Genomic DNA, 24,646 nt, shown 5'->3' on the forward strand with positions numbered 1-24,646 from the left:
CGAACATATTTTTTTTATTTACCGGAGCGACAGTTTCAACTTAAAAGTTAAAACCGTGGGTTGTGCTCACGTATCGGAAGAGTCGGGTGCTGGTGGTTGATATGGTCTGTTATACTGTGTAGTATCTTGGTAATTCTTGTAATACCTTTACATGTAAAAATGTAACTTTGTTTTATATGTGTACCTCATATTGTTGTAAGTTGACTTTCTTTTACTTTAATTAGATTATAGCTTTAAAATTCCACAAATATGTGTTTGTATACGCTGCTTATTAAACTAAGAAAACTTGTCGATAATATTGCCCTAGAGCAATACATACAAATGAAAAATTATATCCAAGATGCGTTGACCTATTTTATTGGTCTTTATCATCATAAAGAAATGCACTACTTACTATTTTGCATTGCAGTCATTCAAATTATAAAATAATAATATCGATCACTCTGCTACCATTACGTCCCAATACTCGTCTTTGTACGTCATTCAGAAATAGACGACTAACAATTAAGTGTCTAGTATCGTACTGAATTAAACAGATTTATGTACCCTCATCAATTATATTCTTTTAATATTTGAAAATATTATTTTGTCTGGTTATGTAAAAATTGTTACAATAAAGTATACTAAGTTAAACTCTTAATTTCTCAAATAAATATCATTTTCAAATAAAATTATGATTCGTTTAATATAAATCATCATCAATATTTTTATATCCCATTATTATATATTTTAGATAGCATGTGACCTATAGTTGATAATTTCTGTGTCATTTGGTCTTTTGTGGAGAGTTGTCTCATAGGCAATCATACCACATCTTCTTTTTTGTATGTAATTTTTGTTCCTGTTTACGTTTTTATATAACGGTCAATAACTGTCTAGCAAGTACAACGAATTGTCATGATCAAATGTGTGGAAGTTCACTTGGACATTTATCTTGTTTTATCGATACATTCACCTCTGTAAAAAATGTTCAATCTTACACATGTTATTATGTATGTATATATATATATATATATATATATAGCCAAGTCGAAATTGAAAACAACGTTCAAACCTATGATTGCGTTGGATAAAAACCGCAATTTTTATACGTGTGCATGCAAACAAATTTCTTGGTAGAGGGGTATAAATACAGCACAAACAACATTTTCCAAAAGACCAAATGAGTTAAAAAGTATATTTCAACAAAACGCATTTGACTAGCAGGTCGAACAACTGATGTTCTTAAACCCTGCTGACTGGCATTGGCGATTGCCAAATAAACGGATCACAAGATGTAACAAAATAGATCTTAATATTAATTTATTACCAAACAGAAAACAATAAACTTCCGGAAAAGATGGTATACCGCAAATATGAGGTGCACAAATTTATACACCATATCCGGATTTCGACAATTAATATCTCTTCAGTGATGTTAGGAATAGAAACGGTATTTGGAAGGCCATATAATTTACCTCAATTTAGGATAGACTCTTGAATTTTGAAAGAGTCAAAATAGGATGAACGGATCATATAAACCCGAAGGCAAATATAATACAAGCTCAAACGAAAAAATATAAACAAGTCTAAATTAAAAACAACGTTCAAACCTACATTGTATGATTGCGTTGGATAAAAACCGCAATTTGTATACATGTGCATGCAAAACAAATGTCTTGGTAGAGGGATCTAAATACAGCACAAACAACATTTTCCAAAAGACCAAATGAGTGAAAAATGATATTTTAACAAAACGCATTTGACTAGCAGGTCAAACAACTGGTTTTCCTTAACCCTGCTGACTGCCATTGGCGATTGACAAATAAACGGATCACAATATGTAACAAAAAGGATCTTATTATTAATTTATTACCAAACAGAAAACAATAAACTTGCGGAAAAGATGGTATACCGCAAACATGAGGTGCAAAAATTTATACACCATATCCGGATTTCGACAATTAATGTCTCTTCAGTGATGTTAGGAATAGAAACTGTATTTGGAAGGCCATATAATTTACCTCAATTTAGGATAGACTCTTGAATTTTGAAAGAGTCAAAATAGGAGAAACGGATCATATAAACCCGAAGGCAAATATAATACAAGCCCAAACGAAAAAATATAAACAAGTCTAAATTAAAAACAACGTTCAAACCTACATTGTATGATTGCGTTGGATAAAAACCGCAATTTGTATACATGTGCATGCAAAACAAATTTCTTGGTAGAGGGATCTAAATACAGCACAAACAACATTTTCCAAAAGACCAAATGAGTGAAAAATGATATTTTAACAAAACGCATTTGACTAGCAGGTCAAACAACTGGTTTTCCTTAACCCTGCTGACTGCCATTGGCGATTGACAAATAAACGGATCACAATATGTAACAAAAAAGATCTTATTATTAATTTATTACCAAACAGAAAACAATAAACTTGCGGAAAAGATGGTATACCGCAAACATGAGGTGCAAAAATTTATACACCATATCCGGATTTCGACAATTAATGTCTCTTCAGTGATGTTAGGAATAGAAACTGTATTTGGAAGGCCATATAATTTACCTCAATTTAGGATAGACTCTTGAATTTTGAAAGAGTCAAAATAGGAGAAACGGATCATATAAACCCGAAGGCAAATATAATACAAGCCCAAACGAAAAAATATAAACAAGTCTAAATTAAAAACAACGTTCAAACCTACATTGTATGATTGCGTTGGATAAAAACCGCAATTTGTATACATGTGCATGCAAAACAAATTTCTTGGTAGAGGGATCTAAATACAGCACAAACAACATTTTCCAAAAGACCAAATGAGTTAAAAAGTATATTTTAACAAAACGCATTTGACTAGCAGGTCGAACAACTGATGTTCTTAAACCCTGCTGACTGTCATTGGCGATTGCCAAATAAACGGATCACAAGATGTAACAAAATAGATCTTAATATTAATTTATTACCAAACAGAAAACAATAAACTTGCGGAAAAGATGGTATACCGCAAACATAAGGTGCAAAAATTTGTACACCATATCCGGATTTCGACAATTAATGTCTCTTCAGTGATGTTAGGAATCGAAACGGTATTTGGAAGGCCATATAATTTACCTCAATTTAGGATAGACTCTTGAATTTTAAAAGAGTCAAAATAGGATGAACGGATCATATAAACCCGAAGGCAAATATAATACAAGCCCAAACGAAAAAATATAAACAAGGCTAAATTGAAAACAACGTTCAAACCTATGATTGCGTTGATATATATGACAATGCACGCATGTGGTTGACATTTGATTAAGACTGTCTCTAGAGGCAACATACAAGATACAGGTAAGGAAAGTCTTCGTATTTCAAAAAATGGTTTGTGCAGAAGTCTTCTGTATACGAAACGCACATCTGGTGCACAAAATTTTAAGCCTGGTATCTAGGATGACTTTATTTATTTTGCATAAGGAAAACATTATTCACTTGATCTGCTATCGTCTTTTTGACAATTTTATTGTGTACTTGACTTAACATTTTAACAGTATGACTGATGATACAGCCAAATCATGCTTGACTAGAGTTTAAGGATTCTTTGTTAGAAAATTTTATACTTCATTCAACTTTCCTTTGAAATAGTATAAGTATTCTCTTAATTGTAGATGTTCTTTAGTAAATGACCTAATCGTAATTAATTTATATTGTGCACTTTTCTTTGTGCTTTGTCTTCCCTTACTGAACAATTGAATGGAGTAGTCAAATAACTAGCTCTACTTCGCAAGTGTCTGTCCAAAGACAGGAAGGAACCTCATTGATTGATGTTGTAAATACTTAAAAATATTCACTTGCCATTTAAAGAACAAGTCCAGAATGAACTATATTGAGGAATGTAAGATCTTTAACACTTCAGAAATGTCGCATTCACCACACAGATTTCTAGCTTTCGAGGTAAAAATTATAAAAAGAAACTAAAATTTTAAATGTAAAGTAGACCAATAGATTTTTCTGTAGCTTAATATACTGATAAACTGGTTTGATTAATGTGTTCGTGAACAAAATAATATTTATCAGCGTGAGAGTTGCTATCGTTAAATTTTACACGGACATACTGTTTTTTTTTTTAAATTCAAGAAGTGCGTTGTCCTTTACATAGTTTATCTAAAAATGCACGACATTCGTCGCCCTTTATTACGAAATTATTTTTCATGCCATGCTCTATGCTCATTTTAACAAGGATAGGCATTATATTTGTCAATATCGTTATACCGAGCGTTAGCGATGTGTTAAATGTTGACAAATATAATGCCTACCAATGTTAAAATTAGCATAGAGCATGGCATGATAGAATTATTTCGATTCTAATATGAAAAGTTTTATCTTTTGTATTACAAAGCGGACCTATAATACACGTTCGGAAGGCAGCCATTTTGATTTGATGAACCAAAAACGTTATAGAAAATCGACAATTTAACAAAAAAAAGTGAACAGATACATTTAAACTTACTTTTAAAATGATTTAAATTAATTTCCTAGCAAGAAACACCAACACAAATGTCCATTTTGATCTCCGGCGTTGTTCAAAATTTAACTGACGCTGCAATTTCAATTGCGACGTCAATCACGTGTAGCCCATGTTTTATTGGAATAAGAACATGTCTTTGTTTCCAAAGTGAAAGAAGAACATTATATAAGAATCTCGTATAAAACACGGATTTTGTCGTTAGTACAAATAGTACAAAAAATGTACATAGGTAAAACATCAACTATGAAAAGCTGAAGGATATTGCATAATAATTGCGCATCGGCTCTTCTTTGGGATAACTAGCATTTTGTTTCAAACACCATTGCATAGAAATATATTTTTTCAAAATTGGTAACATAATGTTATTAATGCCACTTGATCTGCTGGTGTTCTGTAAACCCCGAGGGTATCACCAGCCCAGAAGTCAGTTCCCTGTGTTTGTATGAAAATGCAGATATTGTTTTATTGTAGTTTAAAAAAATTTAAAAATCAGTTTTAAAAAAGGAATTTAATCTTCCTTATTCATAGCTCCGGATTTATCGACTATATTGTTTGTCTTTAAATATAGATTCTACCACTGCATCGTGTGTGATACAATATTTTTCCACTCGAGACAGTAACATTTTCCAATGCTAAACGCGAGCCTCGTTTTGCACGAGATTTTGTTATAGAATCCGTTTCTCTAATGATTTTTAGACTATATGTAACCACACTTCTTTTCCAATGATATGTAAACAAGTGCTCTTTCTATGAAATGTCATCAGAAATGGTCGCCTTTTTTCGTGACGTCACAATTAGGAAATTAGATTAAAGGAAGAAAATTTTACGTCATAATTGAATTTTGACCAACGAAGAAATAAGATCAGATGAACCACACCTTGATTAGATGAAAATAATCAACAGGTCAGGAAAAGTAGAAATCCACTAAGAATTCAGGAATTGGTTTTACCAGCTCTTCAACGCTATTATTATGTTTTCAAATATTGCCCCGAACATCATTGAAAAGACAAAACTTGCCGATATTGTGTAAATAAAGGCAACAGTCGTATACCGGTGTTCAAAAGTCATAAATCTATTGAGAGAAAGGAAAAAAGGGTTACAAACTAAAACCGAGGGAAACACATCAACTATAAGAGGAAAACAAAGGAACAACGCCAACATACATAGAAACGAACTATTCTATAACAACTGCCATAGTCCTGACTTGGTACAGGACATTTTAAGAACAAAATGGTGGGTTGAACCTGGTTTAATGTCTAGCCAAACTTCCCGCTTATATGACAATGTTAAAAAATATCGCTAAAATGACAACACTACGTGACAGAAATACAGCACAAACACACACAAGAACACTCATCACAGAGAAACGCACAATCAAATAATATAATAGTCGAAAAACCATGCAAACCGCAGAACAACAACGAACATCTTCCATCAACCGCAGACACCACAGGACATCACAAACAGTGACGCACTTACGTAACGAACATGCAATCTCGAACTTTATCAAATTATTTTCACAATACCAGTCAAAACAATTTTCATGACAATGATGGTATTGAAAGGCTATTTTATATATGTGGATGCAGTAGAATGTGTCCCCGTGCTTATGGTGTATGCTCTTATATTTTTCAATTATGGGTTGTTTGCCTGTGAGAGAGCCTCCACGTGTTTATTATATCTTTGTTCTTAATTGTTTATTATATATTATGGTGTTTGGATGTATAAATACTCATCAACGCCTGCTATTTTTATTATTGTCTCCTGCTATGGTTTTACTAAGATATAACTATAAATTTTCATTTCTTCGTACTATGAGCATCAAAATTATTTATTTTGTAAAAACATTTCCTTTCTCCATTTGAACTGTATAAGTATACCTAACAACAAAATTATTTTCATTTACCTGTGTTTAAAGTAATTGCAAATGGCTGATATTTTTGTTCAAGCATATTGTTTTTCTTAAATTTGTTTAACATTTCACAGCGGTATAACATGTTACTTTAATTGTTCTTCCCTTAGTTTATTTATTTTGTATTTACATTGTATCATAGGTAAAATTTGTTTGTTCAGTGTATGTTCACTGGTGTTAATATGTCTTTTGATTGAGTTAAGCCATTTCAATTGATATTTTTTTAGTGTGTCTTTCTATGTGGTGATGTTACACTATTGTTTCAGATAAGGGTAAAGGTTTGGTACCATTAAAACGTTTAAACCCGCTGTGATTGTTTGCACGTGTTCTAAGTCATGAATCTGATGTTCAGTAGTTGTCGTTTGTTGATGTGGTTCATAAGTGTTTCTCGTTTCTCGTTTTTATATAGATTAGACCGTTGGTTTTCCCGTTTGAGTGTTTTACACTAGTAATTTTTGGGGCCCTTAATAGCTTGCTGTTCGGTGTGAGCCAAGGTTCCGTGTAGAAGACCGTACTTTGACCTATAAGTTTACTTAGATAAATTTTGACTTGGATAGAGAGTTGTCTCATCAGAACTCATACCACATCTTCTTATATCTATCTACTAAAACGTACTATGTGTTCTCAAATTGAGATACGGTGGTCTTTTGTTTAATTAATGTAGTCTATTGTACCAAATTCAATACAAATAAAAAAGGAGATGTGGAATGATTGCACCATCAAATTGTCATGCAGAAACTATGTCGACACGAAAACCTTTCACCATTACTCAAAATCTTAACTGGTAATTTAGTACGGCTGTAAAATACATCTATGTTTTGAGTTTTTTTCTTAATTCCCTATTTTTATTGTGTTCAAATCTTAACCATTTCAGGGCCATCAATATTTTACAAAAAGATTCTACCTTTTTTGTACATACGAGACATTTTAAGACACACATTTATTTTCAAACATTTTATTTTGTGTTTGTTACTACAGTAAGGTTAGATCTTCTTCAATGGTTCAAACGGCCCATCCACTGTTCATTCGGTATAATAAAACAATTGTGGCTCCTTAGAAGCGATGAATATCCAAAATTGTCAACCCTAAAATAATTATTTCACTGAGGGCTGCGCCCTCAGTGAAATAATTCTTTCGTGTTGAAAAATTTTGGTCACTCATCTTTTCTACGGGTCATAATTGTATAATAATGGCTTATCTGCACCACAATGATTAAGAATTAATACAGTGTTCATTAGGTTTCACAAGTGACCTAATATCTGACATAATTAATAACGATATTATTGTACTTGATGAATACATTTACTTAATGTATTTCTTCAACTCTGTTTTGTCGAGGTGTCAATTGAACTTGAATATTCTCTGTAATTTGTCTTACTCTGCTTCAAACGCATTGCACGAATTTCATCATTTAATTTGAATAACTTGTCATAACATTTATGATATTAAAGTCATATGAAACGAGTTTCTTCTCATTATAAAGTTTAGCAAAATTAGCATAAAGTAGAACGGAGCGTTGTCAGATCCTTGTTAACCTAGTGTGGACACAGATATTGTATTTGAATCAGAATGCGTTTAATGCTTTCCTCATTTAATCTTTTACCTCAAACACTACTTATAATGAAATATAGGTTTTGAAAAACGCCCATATGCTGCATCAAATTAATTTCGGCAATTTTTAAGCCGAACATATTTTTTCATTTACCGGAGTGAGTTTCAATTTTAAAAGGTAAAACCGTGGGTTGTGCTCACGTATCGGAAGAGTCGGGTGTTGGTGGTTGATTTGGTTTGTATGGTATGTAGTATCTTGGTAATTCTTGTGATACCTTTCTATTTAAAAGTGTGACTTTGTTTTATATTGTGTATCTCATATTTTTGTAAGTTGACTTTCTTTTACTTTAATTAGATCATAGCTTTAAAATTCTACAAATATGTGTTTGTGTACCTGCTTATTAAACTAAGAAAACTTGTCGATAATATTGCCCTAGTGCAATACATACAAATGAAAAAGATGCGTTGACCTATTTTATTGGTCTTTATCATCATAAAGAAATGCACTGCTTACTATTTTGCATTGCAGTCATTCAAATTATAAAATAATGATATCGATCACTCTGCTACCATTACGTCCCAATACTCGTCTTGGTACGTCATTCAGAAATAGATGACTGAAAATTAAGTGTCTAGTATCGTACTTAATTAAACGGATTTATGTACCCTCATCAATTATATTCTTTTAATATTTGAAAATATTATTTTGTCTGGTTATTTAAAACTTGTAACAATAAAGTAAACTAAGTTAAACTCTTAATTTCTCAAATAAATATCATTTTCAAATTAAATTATGATTCGTTTAATATAAATCTTCATCAATATTTTGAGATGGCAATTTTTTTATATCCCATTATTATATATTTTAGAAAGGCATGTGACCTGTAGTTGTTAATTTCTGTGTCATTTGGTCTCTTGTGGAGAGTTGTCTCATTGGCAATCATACCACATCTTCTATTTTATATGTAATTTTTGTTCTTGTTTACCTTTTTATATAAAGGTCAATAACCGTGTAGTAAGTACAACGATTGTCATGATCAAATGTGTGGAATTTTACTCGGATATAGTTATCTTGTTTTATCGATACATTCACCTCTGTAAAAATTTTCAATCTTGCACATGTAAATATGTATATATATATATACAAGTCTAAATTGAAAACATATATGACAATGCATGCATGTGGTTGACATTTGATTAAGACAGTCATTAGAGGCAACATACAAGATATAGGTAAGGAAAGTCTTTGTATTTCAAAAAAATGGTTTGTGGAGAAGTCTTCTCTATACGAGACGCACCTCTGGCGCACAAAATTTAAGCCTGGTATCTATGATGACTTTATTTATTTTGCATAAGGAAAGCATAATTCGCTTGATCTGCTATCGTCTTTTTGACACTTTTGTTGTGTACCTGGCTTAACGTTTTAACAGTATGACTGATGATACAGGCATAGCATCCTTGACTAGAGTTTTAGGATTCCTTGTTTTCGAAAATTTTATACTTCATTCAACTTTCAGAACTGCGAGCATCCTTTGAAATAGTATAAGTATTCTCTTAATTTTAGATGTTTTATAGTAGATAACCTTATATCAATCGATTTATATTGTGCACTTTTCTTTGTGCTTTTTTTTCCTTACTAATCAATTGAAAGGAGTAGTCACAATACTAGCTCTACTTCGCAAGTGTCTGTCCAAAGACAGGAGGGAACCTGCTCAGTGATTGATGTTGTGAATACTAAAAAATGTTCACTTCCCATTTAAGGAGCAAGACCTAGCACTCGAGGTAAATATTATCAAAAGAAACTAAAATTTTAAATGTAAAGAAATTCAATACTAGGTTTTTCTGTAGCCTAATATACTGATAAACTGGTTTGATTAATGTTTTCCTGAACAAAATAAAATTTATTAGCGTCAGAGTTGCTATCGTTAAATTTTACACGGACACACTTAGAATTTAAGACGTGCGTTGTCCTTTACACACTTTATTTAAAAATGCATGACATTCGTCGCCCTTTATCTAGTATAAAACACGTATTTTGTCGTTATTACATTTAGTACATAGATAAAACATGAAAAGTTAAAGAATATTACATAATAATTGCGCATCGGCTCTTCTTTGGGATAACTAGCATTTTGTTTCAAACACAATTGCATAGAAATATATTTTTGTAAAATTGATAACATTATGTTATTACTGCCACTTGATCTGCTGGTGTTCTGTCAACCCCGAGGGTATCACCTGTCCAGAATTCAGTATTTAAGTGTTTGTATGAAAATGCGGATATTGTTTTATTGTAGTTAACGAAATTTTAGAAATCAGTTTTAAAAAAAAGGATTTAATCTTCCTTATTCATAGCTCCGGATTTATCGTCTATATTCTTTAAATAAAGATTCAACCACTGCATCGTGTGTGATACAATATTTCTCCACCCGAGACAGTTACATTTTCAAATGTTAAACGCGAGGCTCGTTTTGCACGAGATTTTGTTGTAGAATCTGTTTCTCTGATGATTTTTAGACTATATGCAGACAAACTTATTTTCCAACGATATGTAAACATGTGTTCTTTCGATGAAATGTCATCAGAAATGGTCGCCTTTTTTCGGGACGTCACAATTAGGAATTCAGATTAAAGGAAGAAAATTTGACGTTATAATTGAATTTTGACCAATGAAGAACTAAGATCAGACGAACCACACCTTGATTAAATAAAAACAATCAACAGGTCAGGAAAAGAAGAAATCCACTAAGAATTCGGGAATTAGTTTTACCAGCTCTTCAACGCAAGTATTAGGTTTTTGATTTTCAAATATTACCTCGAACATCATTGAAAAGACATAATTTGCCGAAATGCGCATATGAGGCAGTTAAATTGATACTGTTAATGTAATTGATACATGCATATGATGCCTAAAACTATTATGTATCGTGAAACACGTACTATGTGTTTTCAAATTCGATAAGGTGATCTTTTGTTTAATTAATGTAGTGTATCAAATTCAATACAAATAAAAAAGGAGATGTGGAATGATTGCACCGTCAAGTTGTCATACAGAAACTATGTCGACACGAAAACCTTTCGCCATTACTCAAAATCTTAACTGGTAATTTTGTACGGCTGTAAATCACATCTATGTTTTGATTTTGTTCTTTATCCTCTTTTTTAACTCAATTTTGTGACTTGATTTGTTGCATTTCTCACATTGACTATTCATCACTGTGAAACTGCTGTAAATTATGAGTCATTCTGTTCAGCTGTTTCTGATTAAAGTTTGTCAAAAATATCGTGTGACGAACGGACGCTCAGATAGGCAAACAAGGTTTTAGTTTTATAGACTTAAACTTAAAGTCTATTATATCAACATATATGGCTTTGGACTAACATTTAGTAATTGCGAGTTCTCTCAGATATAAAAATAAGAAGATGCGGTATGATTGCCAAAGAGACAACTCTCCACCAGAGACCAAATGACATAGAGGTTATCAACTATAGAACACCATACGGCCTCTAACAAGGAGCAAAACTCATACCGCAGAGTCAGCGTCTCAGGTGTTTAATTTGTTTCTTTAGTGTTTTTGTAGGTTGTTATTGTGCTTTGTATCGATCTGATGAGTTAAGCATTTTCATTTGAATTTAATGTTTTTTTCTTATGTTGTGCTGTTGCACCACTGTTCCAGGTAAAGGGAGGGTTGGGCGCCTGCACACATATTTAACAATGCCTCATTCTGTTTGTGCATGTCCCAAGCCAGGAGCATGTATTTCAGTTATTTTGCGTTTGTTGCTGTGTGTCATATTTGTTTTTCGTTTCTTGTTTTGTACATGCATTGTTTGAATTGTTTTTCATTTGTCAGGTCAGGGCCTTTTTTTTTAGCTTGCTATGCGGTATGGGTTTTGCTCATTGTCGAAGGCCAAAAGGTGACCTATAGTTGCTAATTTGGTCTCTGGTGGAGAGGTGTTCCATTGGAAATCATACCACATCTTCTTATTTCTATATAGATAAAACGTAGGCATCAAATCTTTTTTTTCTTCTAAATATTGACGTAGAATTCGTTTAAATTCATTAAAAATTGCAATTTCTCTACAATTAACTCTACAGCATGTAAGCTTTGTTCACACTCGACGTTGCAAGCGACATAATTTAGATCTTTATAGAAGCTTTTTTCTATCAATCATAAGTCCACTGCTAAAGAATTATATAAGTATCTATTTATAGAAAATACTGGTCACGGGCTTCAAATATATTTGAATGTTCATAGCTGAATAACACAAGCCAATGTGCAGGTGAAACATGTGAAACGAATGAAACATCAAAAACATGAAAACTCACATTTCAATTCATTTAATTTGAAGTTGGAATAGTTTGAATATTTGTTATTTGAGGAATATTTGTACGTACTTCCATGCAGTAAGTGAAGTATATGCATATATTAAAATTAAGACCATTCACGTTTATTCATCTTTTTGTTTGATAATGGATTCATATTAGAAGTGATAACATTTAACAACGAACAACTAGAAAAAGGAAACAAATATACATGATTGCACTGATTCGAGCATGGCTTGGTGCGACCATGACGTAACATGTATACGAACCACGAAATCAAACCTAGCAGAGTGGTTTAACAATTCATATTTATCTTTCCTAAATATTAATGGAGTGGTCTATTTTCAGTCTTTATATCCTTTATAAATTATATATTTAAGATTTTAGTACATTAATTTTCGGTCATTGATTCATGGTCCATACCCTTTTTTCATAATCATAGAGAGTGTAAACATGAAAAATGAAGTTTTCGTCACCTGCACTAGGAATCCTTTTTTCTTATCAGGTGCGGATCTAGGATTTTGAAAAAAAGGGGGGGGGGGGAGCCTAGAAATCCAACGTTTGGAGTAATCCTTGTAAAACGTCTATGCATTTATCATAAATTATATGTAGCTCCCTATGGGGTATCCGGGCCCCTCTCCCTAAATCCGCCTCTGCTTAATTTTTTTTTATTTAATTCATTGGATGCAACAAATCGACAAACAAACTAGAATAAAACTTTGCTGTGATGACAAATACATCATGAGAGGAAAAATATAGTGTATTCATAACAGAGTAATCCGCAACTTCCAAAGCCGAGTTACCGGTACATCACATCATTAAATTATTCAAGTTCTTTCAGTACGTTTGTAAAAATAAAAACTGATGTTCTTCGGTTATTTCCAAAGTATATTTTTAATATATTACATGTCTTATACGAATCAGCGGTAGTTGCGTTCCACTATAGTACTCCGTTAAAATAGCACTAGTAAAAATCCGTATTTCAGTTCCGTAGGCACTTCTTTTAATTTTGAAATTATTAATTTCCCCCACCTTAGTAGCAATAGATCAACTTCACCTGCATATGGGATATACATTTCCCAACTCATTCGGTATTCAAGAGCTAGCAGCTGCTACTCAGACTTTATAAAACGTCACCAGTGTCTGAGCAGAAAGTTGATGAACTAGGGTTATGTCTAGAAGAACGTCTCGTCCTTTTTCTAAAAAAGTTCATCGGAAGATACCAAGACCTGATTGATAAATATTCCGTATCAACTTCACAAATAATACATGATGGTCTTGAAGAGTAGATTCGATGTACAGACGTTGTTTATCATCTTAACAACGTTTTATAGTGTTCTTTTATTTGTCTTTGTAAATTATTAACCTTTACTGTTTAGTGAATTTTTGGTAATATCCTTTTGGCGTGGCTCGGTATTGTGCTATGGTCATTTTTTGTATTCTTGTCTTTCTTTTTTGCTTATGTGCTTTGTCTATATGCCATTTTGTTTTTCTTTGTTGAAATATTTGTTTGTTTTTATAGTGATTAAGATTATAACACAATGTTGACTGCTGTGTTCCTATTATGTCTGTTTGTTTTGTTCACACATTGTTGTCAATATAATGGAATTTTATGCAACTGTCATACCAGTGAGAGGTTTAGATAGCTATAGGTTTATAGGTTCAATCCACCATTTTCTACATAAGGAAATGCCTGTACCAAGTCAGGAATATGACAGTTGTTTTCCATTCGATTGATGTGTTTGAGCTTTTGTGAATAAAGCACGGGAAAATTACACGGTAAACATAAATTCATGCTGGCCAGTGCATCAATCTATTGATAATTATTAAAAATTGCGATAATTTGATGCCTTTTTTTGCAAAGTTTTCATCAAAATTCAGTATTAGCGCAGCTTTACCCCACGAAAATATTTACACACAAGATGCAATTTGTTGATATTGGTACAATGACAAAATATTTTATTGGGGCAAGACTGCTTTGTTTTTTCGTACATATACCAAGTGAAAATTAGATAAAGATTGAAAAAATCCTATTTCTGCACGTGAAGTAGCGTCAAAACACTGCATTATGACGTCAAATACCTCAAAAATGTTTTCGTTCCTGAAAGTAAAACTGTTCAACTAAAAAAAAAATTTATTCACATTAGAATAAGTAGACTTTGAAAATTTCATGAAATTGAGACCAATATGAGTTTTTAGAGCCCCCACTCCTTCATAATACTACAAAATTGTCAAAATGATGTAATCAAGCATAATATTAAATCAAAATTCATGCATCGAATTTTTTAGCATAAGTACATTTGATAATACCCTATAAGATTGATTTCAACAGTTTAAGTTTTTATGTTTGGTTGCGACTAAAGTCTATCAATCTGTTGTTGCTGGTGTTATTCATTTTGTTCATTTTAAAGTTGAAATTTCAATGATGTAAAATGATTACTTTTCATTAAAAAGTAGTACAATGATGTACATGCAATTATGCATTACACGAATTAAGCGGCTGTCACTAATCAACAAATGACCATGGAACGTGTTTCAAATCTTAGTCGTTGATTTATTTGTACTGATGTTGTACTTTTTCATTACGTACAGATGCACTTATGATTTATGCAACGGAACTTTTAAACAAAGAATACGTTCACACTACCCCTGTGAAACATGTTTTGTGTACACAAGTTTATATTTTTGAAAAAAAAATAATAATTGTTTGACACGCATTCACTTGTATGTAAACTTATTTCTTTCTGGTTTAAATCCATATTTTAAATCTATTTCTAATCATTAAAAGGGGTCTCGGTGGCCTAGTGGTCTAAGTAGTTCAACTACTTTATCACTAGCCTGTAAACACTTCGGTTGTGAGTTAGAACCCCGCATGTGGCAGGTGCACTCGACTCTAATCTTAATTGACTGGGATTGTCAGGATTCCTACCGAAGATCGGTGGTTCTTCCCGGGCACACCGGCTTCTTCAATCAAGTAAAACTGACCGCCATGAAATAGCCAACAGTGCTGACAGTGGCATTAAAAACAAATCAATCAATCAATCTTATCCTTAAAAATGCCTGATTACTTATCTTTTTGTGCAATGAAATGATAATTTTAAAAGTATGAGACCATTTCTAGTGGAAACAAAACGTGATTCTGCAATAACTTTTATCGGATATTTTCGAGAATTAAAACAATGGAAAGCCAAAGAAATCAATAGTTTAGAGAATCAAAACTGATAAGGCTTTAAAGAAAACAGACAAAATCTTCGCAAGTTAACAACGATTTTCATAATTTATAAACAGTATACTAACCAAGTATCATTTTAATCACATCAATAACGAAGCAATTACTACAGATCTTGCACCCTTAGGCGTTACTCTTTGACGGGAACTTGACTGATCAGTGAATTATCGGTGACGGATGTTTTATTGATCGATGAATGATTGTTGATCAATGACCCATAGAATCCGTCAGATACTTCAAATAAGCTATGTGAGAGTTACCGTGACAACAGTCAGCGATCGATCAGTCAAATAATTATATGCACGTATCGGACGGATACGTATATAATTAAATTTTTTATGTAAACCGAACTCCGCTGCATTTACATACGATAAACGCGGACCTCTACGGAGACACCTTTACCCGACATTTGTTATCAGCTAGATCGCAATCACATATTAGAAAAATACATATATTTCTTTTAACGCATCATAATATGCAATGTCTTTATTATTGGTTCTTTTGTTTTTCTGCTAAAAAAAAACATAATTGCAGAATAGTGACAATGCTCAGAGTGTTTCTGTATCACCAATAAAAGATATCATGTTAGACTTAAAAAAGTGCCCTATTTATCACTTACATGCAATTTAATGCCACTAGATAAGTTAATGTTCATAAAATGTAAATACTATAAAAGTAAAGATACTCAAAGCTTTGTTTGTGTCGATTAAGAGTGCAATTATTTCTTCATCTTAATGAAAATCATGATCCGCTATAGTTTTTTCGCACTTTTCTGTAAATTCAAATGGGTTGTTTTTCATTAATAAAGATAAATATTTGAGACAAGTTACTACATTTTTGTTCACATTGTTTTAAAAAACCAATATTTCTTCTTTTCATAAAAATCAAAGCACATATTTGTAATCAGTCGTTTCAAATGCCTCTGGATTATTATTTTTTTAAATTGACTAATCTAAGGATAAGGATGCCTCAACTTTGTGTGTTTTGAAAGAGAGCGCAATTATTTCATTATTTTAAGGGAAATCATAAGCTGTCATTAGTTTTTAGTACTTTTTGTACATCGGGATGGGTTGTTATTCATAAGACAGGACGAATATCAGAGAAAAGATACTAAAATACTATTCGCAATGTTTCGAATTTTGAAATTGCAATTTAGTACTTTATGTACATCAGGAAGGGATGTTTTTCACAAATTATGATAAATATCAGAGAAAAGATACTAAAATTGTGTTTGCATTGTTAAAATGTGCCAATATTTCTTCTTTTTAACCAAAATAATGCAATGTTATTTGAAATCAGTCGTTTTAAATGCCTCTGAATAAGTTATTCTCTTATAAAATGTGAATAATATAAGCATAAATTTGTGTAAACTCTTGTTTTTATTTAATAAGAATGAAATTATTTCTTTATTTTAAGGAAATATAATTTATATTTTGTTTGCATTATTTTAAAGTGTTCTACTTGCATATTTCTTCATACCTTTGAAAATAATTCACCGAAATTTGCAATTATTTAATATTTCATTACATTTTTTAGAGAATTTTCGGCAAATTTAGTAGATTTAACAATCGCGATAAACACCATTTTTATCACTCATCGGGTTTGAATATTAACGACAATCACAATTCTTTAATAATATTTAAATTTTAGTTGCATCTACACATTTCTCTTCTATAAAAAGAAAAAATCAATTCTATAAACTTTGCTGAATGATTAACAATAAAATATCTGGCATCCTGAACATTTCGTATTCTTCCGTGGCGCCATTTTAATTAAATGAAACGAAACTAAGATTCCGTAGTTTGTATGAGTTTAACATGTGACGTAGTAGAGATCAATCCGTCAGAAAGGTCAATCCGTCCGATCCGTCCGACCAGTCAAAGATTTTTACTATAAGTCTGACGAATTTGTGACGCGAACTTGACAGATCGGTGACTGATCGATGACCGCTACATGATCCCTTAAATAGTAACGCCTAAGGTTGCAAGTACTGTACTTTGTGTTATCCGGGTCTGGTTTATTTCTGGAAAAGAATTAAGTTGGAATAAGAACATGTTTTAAATATTTATTTTTATATGTTTTATGCTCGCTTATCAGCATCACAATGATTGAGAATTAAAATATTGTTCATGCGGTTTCACAAATTACATTACATCTGACATAATTAATAACTATATAATTGTATTTGGTGAATAAATTTACATAATACATTACTTCAATTTTGTTTGTTCTATAAGAATCAATTGAACTTGAATATTCTCTTACTTGTGCCTTGATATGCTTAATACGCATTGCACGAATTTCTTTAAGTATAAATAGTATAAAGGGGCATTAGCTGTCAAATTCGTGTTCACCGATTTTATTAAATTAACATACAAGATTTATAGCACACTAAACAGATATTGAAATTACAAAATGTCCAAAATAAACAATTAACAATGCTTCGATTCGTTTTAATGTATCATCATTTTGTGCGTATTTTAGACTATACGCCATCTAATTATTCATTTTGATGACCACTGAAGACTGCCGACGGTCATTTATCCCGATATAAAGATCATTTGCTAATTAGAAATGCTTAATAAAATCATTTAAGACAGCAGGGAAGATTAATTCTGTATTGTTTACAGCTCAGACTTAAATAAAGAGGGAGCTATTTGTACTGTTAATTTATGATGTTTCTGTACTGGTCAGTGAGTCAGATTTGTCATACCTAATTAAACAATAAATTGTTGAATTTAGATAACATGTTTTCACATGTAGAGAAATTTCACTAATCAAAGCCGCGACTTCTGCTGCAGCTAATGGATTGGATTTCCGTCTTCGTGATTCAAGTCGAATGCGTTTATTGAATTGATGAGGATATAAAGGATTAAGTCAGTAATAAAATATTATGCTTCAGCTGTTTTGGGTCAGTATTGCCTGCCAAAACGTTTATTATCTTTATTAATAAAATGATAATGTTCTGTTTTGGATCAGTATTGCCTGCCAAAACGTTTATAATCTTTATTGCATACAATTACAACTATCTGTTGATTTGTCGAGGAAGAAAAGTTGTTCTCTGGCTTACGTTTTATGATGTAATGGGGAATGTTATTTTCAATTTAATTATGATCATTGTCGAGTTTATATATATATATATATTTGTTTTGCATGCACACGTATAAAAATTGCGGTTTTTATCCAACGCAATCATAGGTTTGAACGTTGTTTTCAATTTAGACTTGTTTATATTTTTTCGTTTGGGCTTGTATTATATTTGCCATCGGGTTTATATGATCCGTTCATCCTATTTTGACTCTTTTAAAATTTAAGAGTCTATCCTAAATTGAGGTAAATTATATGGCCTTCCAAATACCGTTTCGACTCCTAACATCACTGAAGAGACATTAATTGTCGAAATCCGGATATGGTGTACAAATTGTTGCACCTCATGTTTGCAGTATACCATCTTTTCCGCAAGTTTATTGTTTTCTGTTTGGTAATAAATTGATAATAAGATCTATTTTGTTACATCTTGTGATCCGTTTATTTGGCAATCGCCAATGGCAGTCAGCAGGGTTTAAGAACATCAGTTGTTCGAACTGCTAGTCAAATGCGTTTTGTTAAAATATACTTTTTCACTCATTTGGTCTTTTGGAAAATGTTGTTTGTGCTGTATTTAGACCCCTCTACCAAGAAATTTGTTTTGCATGCACACGTATAAAAATTGCGGTTTTTATCCAACGCAATCATAGGTTTGAACGTTGTTTTCAATTTAGACTTGTATAATATATATATATATATACATATATATAGTATCTAAAAATAGCAACAATTAACATTCAATCTATCTAGGCGTGGATCAGTTTGTAAATACACTAATGCAGTTACTACATTAAATCATATAAGTGCCTAAGAATGTAACTTTAACACACTAATGAGTGTAATAAAATTAGTTGTTATATTTTATATTATTCACGCAATATTTCGCTAAACAAATTAGCTTCATCAGGCGCGTGCAGCCAACCAGGTAAAAGTTAACTATGTTTTTTTCATTTATGCCCTCAAGCCCGACCTCCCAGTAAGTCCGGCACGCCCAAGCTGATCTCAACAACCTTACATTCACAATCGTAGACAACAACGAGGGTTGGTCAAGGGCCGAAAGACTTGCTCGGTAAAGGTTTTGGATAAGAAAGCTAAGGACGGTTTCCCCAGATGACATAAATGAAAAAATATAGAATGAGTCACTCATTTTCCCTACCATCACTCATTTTCCTGACATCATTTGTTTCCAGTTACTCCGGCTTCCTTACTTGTCTCTTACAGTTTTAAGGATTCTTTTGGATTTTTTTGAATTTTACTAGTTTAAATACCAGGGTTCTTTTCGTTTGGTAGGGATGTACAAGTACGCATCCACGTCTAATTATTTATCCTTAGCCCAAATTTACTATTATTTTTTTCTTTACATTATAAAACTGCTCTCTATTTGGAATGATAAAAACTCAGCCTCTGTTTGAAATATTTTACCAGCTTATACCGATCAGTGCTGTTTTTTGGGGAATGTGTTTACACGCAGTTGTTGTGACATCTTAACTGACGTCATTTTGGAATTTAAGAGTTGTGCCAGTTCATATCTTTAATTACTATTTTCATTTTAGGCATGTCTTTGAGTCGTTTTTTCGAAATTTAAAAAAAATTATTAGCGTCTCTGCATATGATGTTCGGGTGAAACTGTTTCACTTTTTTTATTGTATATAATTCAAGATTGCTATAGTTTAATAATCAGAATAGATTGATCTGATTCATTTTACATCGTGCTCATACTGATGAAGGATATCTGTTATCCGAAATATTGATAGTTACATTTGTTCGTTTATTGTCATTTTTTGGTGATGCTGTACCCTTTTAGACTGGTTATATATATATATATATACGACACTGAGGAAGGCTATTTGTTAAGCCGAAATATTTGTCAACACGATTTAATAACAACATCTTCGTATAATACCATCTTATATTAGTATCGTTGTGCAAATCTCTAGACTTATATAATTGTTTCCTTATCTGCACAGTATCGTCTATTCTAGACGATCCTGTACATAGTTAATTTGCTGGTTGGTCCTTTTTATAGACTTATATATATATATATAAAATGACAATAAACGAACAAATGTAACTATGAATATTTTGGATAACAGATATCCTTCATCAGTATAAGCACGATGTAAAATGAATCAGATCAATCTATTCTGATTATTAAACTATAGCAATCTTGAATTATATACAATAAAAAAAGTGAAACAGTTTCACCCGAACATCATATGTAGAGACGCTAATAAACTTTTAAAATTTCGAAAAAACGACTCAAAGACATGCCTAGAATGAAAATAGTAATTAGAGATATGAACTGGCACAACTCTAAAATTCCAAAATGACGTCAGTTAAGATGTTACAACAACTGCGTGTAAATACATCCCCAAAAAAAAAACAGCACTGATCGATATAAGCTGGTAAAATATTTCAAACAGAGGCTTTTATCATCCCAAATAAATAGCAGTTTCATAATGAAAAGAAAAAATAATAGTAAATTTGGGCTAAGGATAAAAAATTGGACGTGGATGCATCCCTACCAAATGAAAAGAACCCTGGTATTTAAACTAGTAAAATTCAAAAAAAATCCAAAAGAATCCTTAAAACTGTAATGGTCAAGTAAGGAAACCGGAGTAACTGGAAACAAATGATGTCAGGAAAATGAGTGATGGTAGGGAAAATGAGTGACTCATTCTATGTTTTTTCATTTATGCCCTTTGGGGAAACTGTCCTTAGCTTTCTTTTCATATATATATAGCTTTGCCTTTGGTAAATATAAATTGTATATAGGTGTCTGGATTGGGCAGTATTGCTTGCCCTCCTGATGTCTTTACATATTTTTATAACCGAAGACCATGTGCTATTCATACATTCTTATACATTTAACGAGATAAACAATGTTTCCACAAATTTGTGTGTTTATACGCTGCTAATTAAACTAAGAAAACTTGTCGAGAATATTTTCCTAGAAGCAATTAATACAAATGAAAAAAATATCCCAGAGAAACTTTGCGTTCAGGTATTTTAGTGGTCTTTATTACCATAAAGAAATGGCACTACTAAATCAATTTTGTTTTGCAGTCATTCAAATTATAACAAATCCACAACGCTGGTACCGTGTTTCATTACATCTAGTTCGAGGTTGATTTTTTTCTATTGCTACAAGTTAATAACAGATTCCAAGAAATCATTCATATTTTATAAAAAATACATTTTCATATTTGAGGACACAGTACAAGTATTAATCATTCAAACCAATATTCATGTCTCATTATTTTTAAATACTTATATGTCTAATTAAAATTAACATCAATGTATGTCTAACATACGATATTACTGTTATGAATAACTACATGACAATGCTGATGCAGTAAACATGATCGACAATGATAAATGAAACAAGGTAATGTAAAAATAAATCGATATATTAGACATATAATAAATCTTACTTTAAATGATGTAATGTGATAAAACATACAAATAAGCATGTAGGTCCTCAATGCTCTTCAATTACGTACTTTATTTGGCATATTTAACTTGTTTTATTCGAACTCCACTGGTGAGTCTTTTGAAGACGAAACGCGAGTCTGGCGTACAAAAGTTTAATCCTGGTATCTATGATGAGTTTATTTGTAAGCAATCATAAAACATTCTAAAGAAGCGTTGAATTATGATATCATAACCATGTTATTGTGCATTTTATTTTCCCTAACTTCAGATGAGAAAATGTTATAAAACATCAAAATATGCATGTGTATATTTATGTTGTAAACAATCATTACACATTTAGAATTCGTTGAATTATCGTATCATAACAATGGTATCATGCATTTTAAGAAAACCCAAATTCAAATGAGATAAAGTAATAAAACATTAAAATATGCATGTTTGAATGGTTTTATACTAGTCATTTTTGGGGCCCTTTATAGCTTGCTGTTCGGTGTGAGCCACGGCTCTGTGTTGAAAACCGTACTTTGACCTATAATGGTTTACTTTTACAAAATGTGACTTGGATGGAGAGTTGTCTCATAGGCATTCATACCACATCTACTTATATCTATGTATATGATGTAAGCAATCATAAAACATTCAGAAGAAGCGTTGAATTCTCGTATCATAACAATGTGATTATGCATGCTAATAAACCTGACTTCGGTTACTTTTTTGTCGAAAAAACATCAAATCATCTGAAACATACTCTAAAGGATGTGTTTCAAACTTTTCACGTATGAATCCTCCTTCTTGTTAAATTATGTTTACGTATCCATCTTTTTGTATTTGAAATATATAAAATGAACATTTCAAAAGGTATTTTAATCTCAACAAAATTTTACAGTACCACATCTTCATACATGTACATTTTGAATATCATTGATCAAATTATAAACGCCAGAATAAAACTAAAATCAACATTTTTTATAGATTTAAACAAAGAAGTATTTTTTTTTATGTGCATGTGGTGGTTACTGTGATGAATAGCAAGAGTTTTACCTAAAAAGTAAAGCCGATTTTGTTTAATTATATATGTTTATTTTACAGAAATTCAAACCATTTCTTGGAAACTTGCAATGAATGGCCTCTGGTATGTTCTTCTATATGTTCTTGTTCAGACGACACTATTTGCACGAGCGCAAGGTCCAGGAGACATTTCAGCAGCAATTGCTGATGCTGTAACGGAAGTGAGTGGCAGACGACCTGGTGGAACGGGTAAATAATATATAAATTTAAATTATAAATTAGTATGTTGATGAAATAAAAAACAAATAAGTGCTTTCAATAATCTACGCACTTATACAATAATTCGTTTACTCCTTTTAAAAGAATATATCTAAAACTACATTTTAAATCCATATTATGCATGCTAGCATTCATTCCAGACATTTAATTAGCATATTAATTTAGGTGCCGTTCCTGCTGGAGGTGTTGGTGGTGTCGATGGTGGACTTGATGGAGTTGCCGCCCCAGGATCGGGATCTTTAGCATACAACCCAGTCTCTATCCATGCTTTGTTCAGTAGAAGAAGCGAAGCCCCTGAGGCAGTTGCAGCTTTTGGCAGGGCGGGAGATATATCAACTACTGCCACCTATAAGTTTGCTTCAAGGTTCTTATATGTTTGATATAGAGGTTTTAACTATAATGAATTGTAAACATTTTCAATGCCCTAATATTGAAAACTAACAGATAATACTAGTATAAAAAGTACCCGTCCACGTCCACTCTGTGTTTTTTAGATGTATTTCTATTTGTATCCATCTGATGAGTTAAGCCTTTTTCAACTGATTTTTATAGTTTGTTCTTATGTTGTTTTGTTACACCACTGTCCCAGGTTAGGGAGAGGGTTGAGCGCTCACAAACATGTTTAACCCCGCCACATTTTTTATGTGCCTGTCCCAAGTCAGGAGCCTGTAGTTCAGTGATTGTCGTTGGTTCATGTCTGTCATATTTGTTTTTCGTAAATAATTTTGTTATAAATTAGGACGTTAGTTTTGTCAGTTGAATTGTTTTGTTTCATATTTTTCATGTCGGGGAATTTTACAGCCGATCATACGGTATGGGTTTTTCTCATTGTTGAAGGCCGTACGGTTGCCAATAATTGCGTACATCCACTTCATTTGAACTTTGGTGGATAGTTGTCTCATTGGCAATCATACCACATCTCCTTATTTTTATAAGTAATTCATATTACATTATTTGAAAATACATAAGAACAAATGCAAGATTTAAATATAGCAACTTCGTATGCAACATCCAAATAATGTCATCAGATTTTTTTTGGACGTTCAAGTATCACGCTTAGCAACATTTAACTCGTGAAAATATCATTATTATAAAAATAAATGTACACTTTATGAAAGGTAACTAAGGTTTAAATTGCTACAGAATATAAAAGATATGTAGGATAGACGTATATGAGCTAACATTCCAATGATACAATCAAAAGACATTTACTGATATTTCTATGACAAAAAAAGACCCCCACGCATACACAAAAAAAACACCCCAAAAAAACCAAAGGTCGGTGGTTCTATCAGGGCACTCCGGCTTTCTCCACCAATAACTGACTGCC

General features: G+C 32.0%; 1 protein-coding gene across 4 annotated transcripts in view; it reads left to right on the forward strand.

Moving 5' to 3' along the window:
• LOC127706940 (peroxidase-like protein) overlaps nt 1–24,646 on the forward strand; it is a 145,691-nt gene that overhangs the window by 100,561 nt on the left and 20,484 nt on the right. The window contains exons 1-3 of one of the 4 annotated variants that reach the window (XM_052211654.1): nt 3,266–3,317; nt 23,119–23,286; nt 23,482–23,680. The exons of 1 other annotated variant lie outside the window; for it this stretch is intronic. In XM_052211654.1, coding sequence (XP_052067614.1) covers nt 23,148–23,286; nt 23,482–23,680 — 338 coding nt within the window. In that variant the 5' untranslated portion in view covers nt 3,266–3,317; nt 23,119–23,147. Of the gene's footprint in view, nt 1–3,265; nt 3,318–9,116; nt 9,188–9,694; nt 9,737–23,118; nt 23,287–23,481; nt 23,681–24,646 lie in introns of those variants that run through there. 2 more of the 4 variants (XM_052211653.1, XM_052211655.1) reach the window with 2 other exon arrangements.

This window comes from Mytilus californianus, unplaced genomic scaffold (assembly GCF_021869535.1).
Source record: "Mytilus californianus isolate M0D057914Y unplaced genomic scaffold, xbMytCali1.0.p SCAF_6, whole genome shotgun sequence".
Taxonomy (NCBI): Eukaryota; Metazoa; Mollusca; class Bivalvia; order Mytilida; family Mytilidae; genus Mytilus; species Mytilus californianus.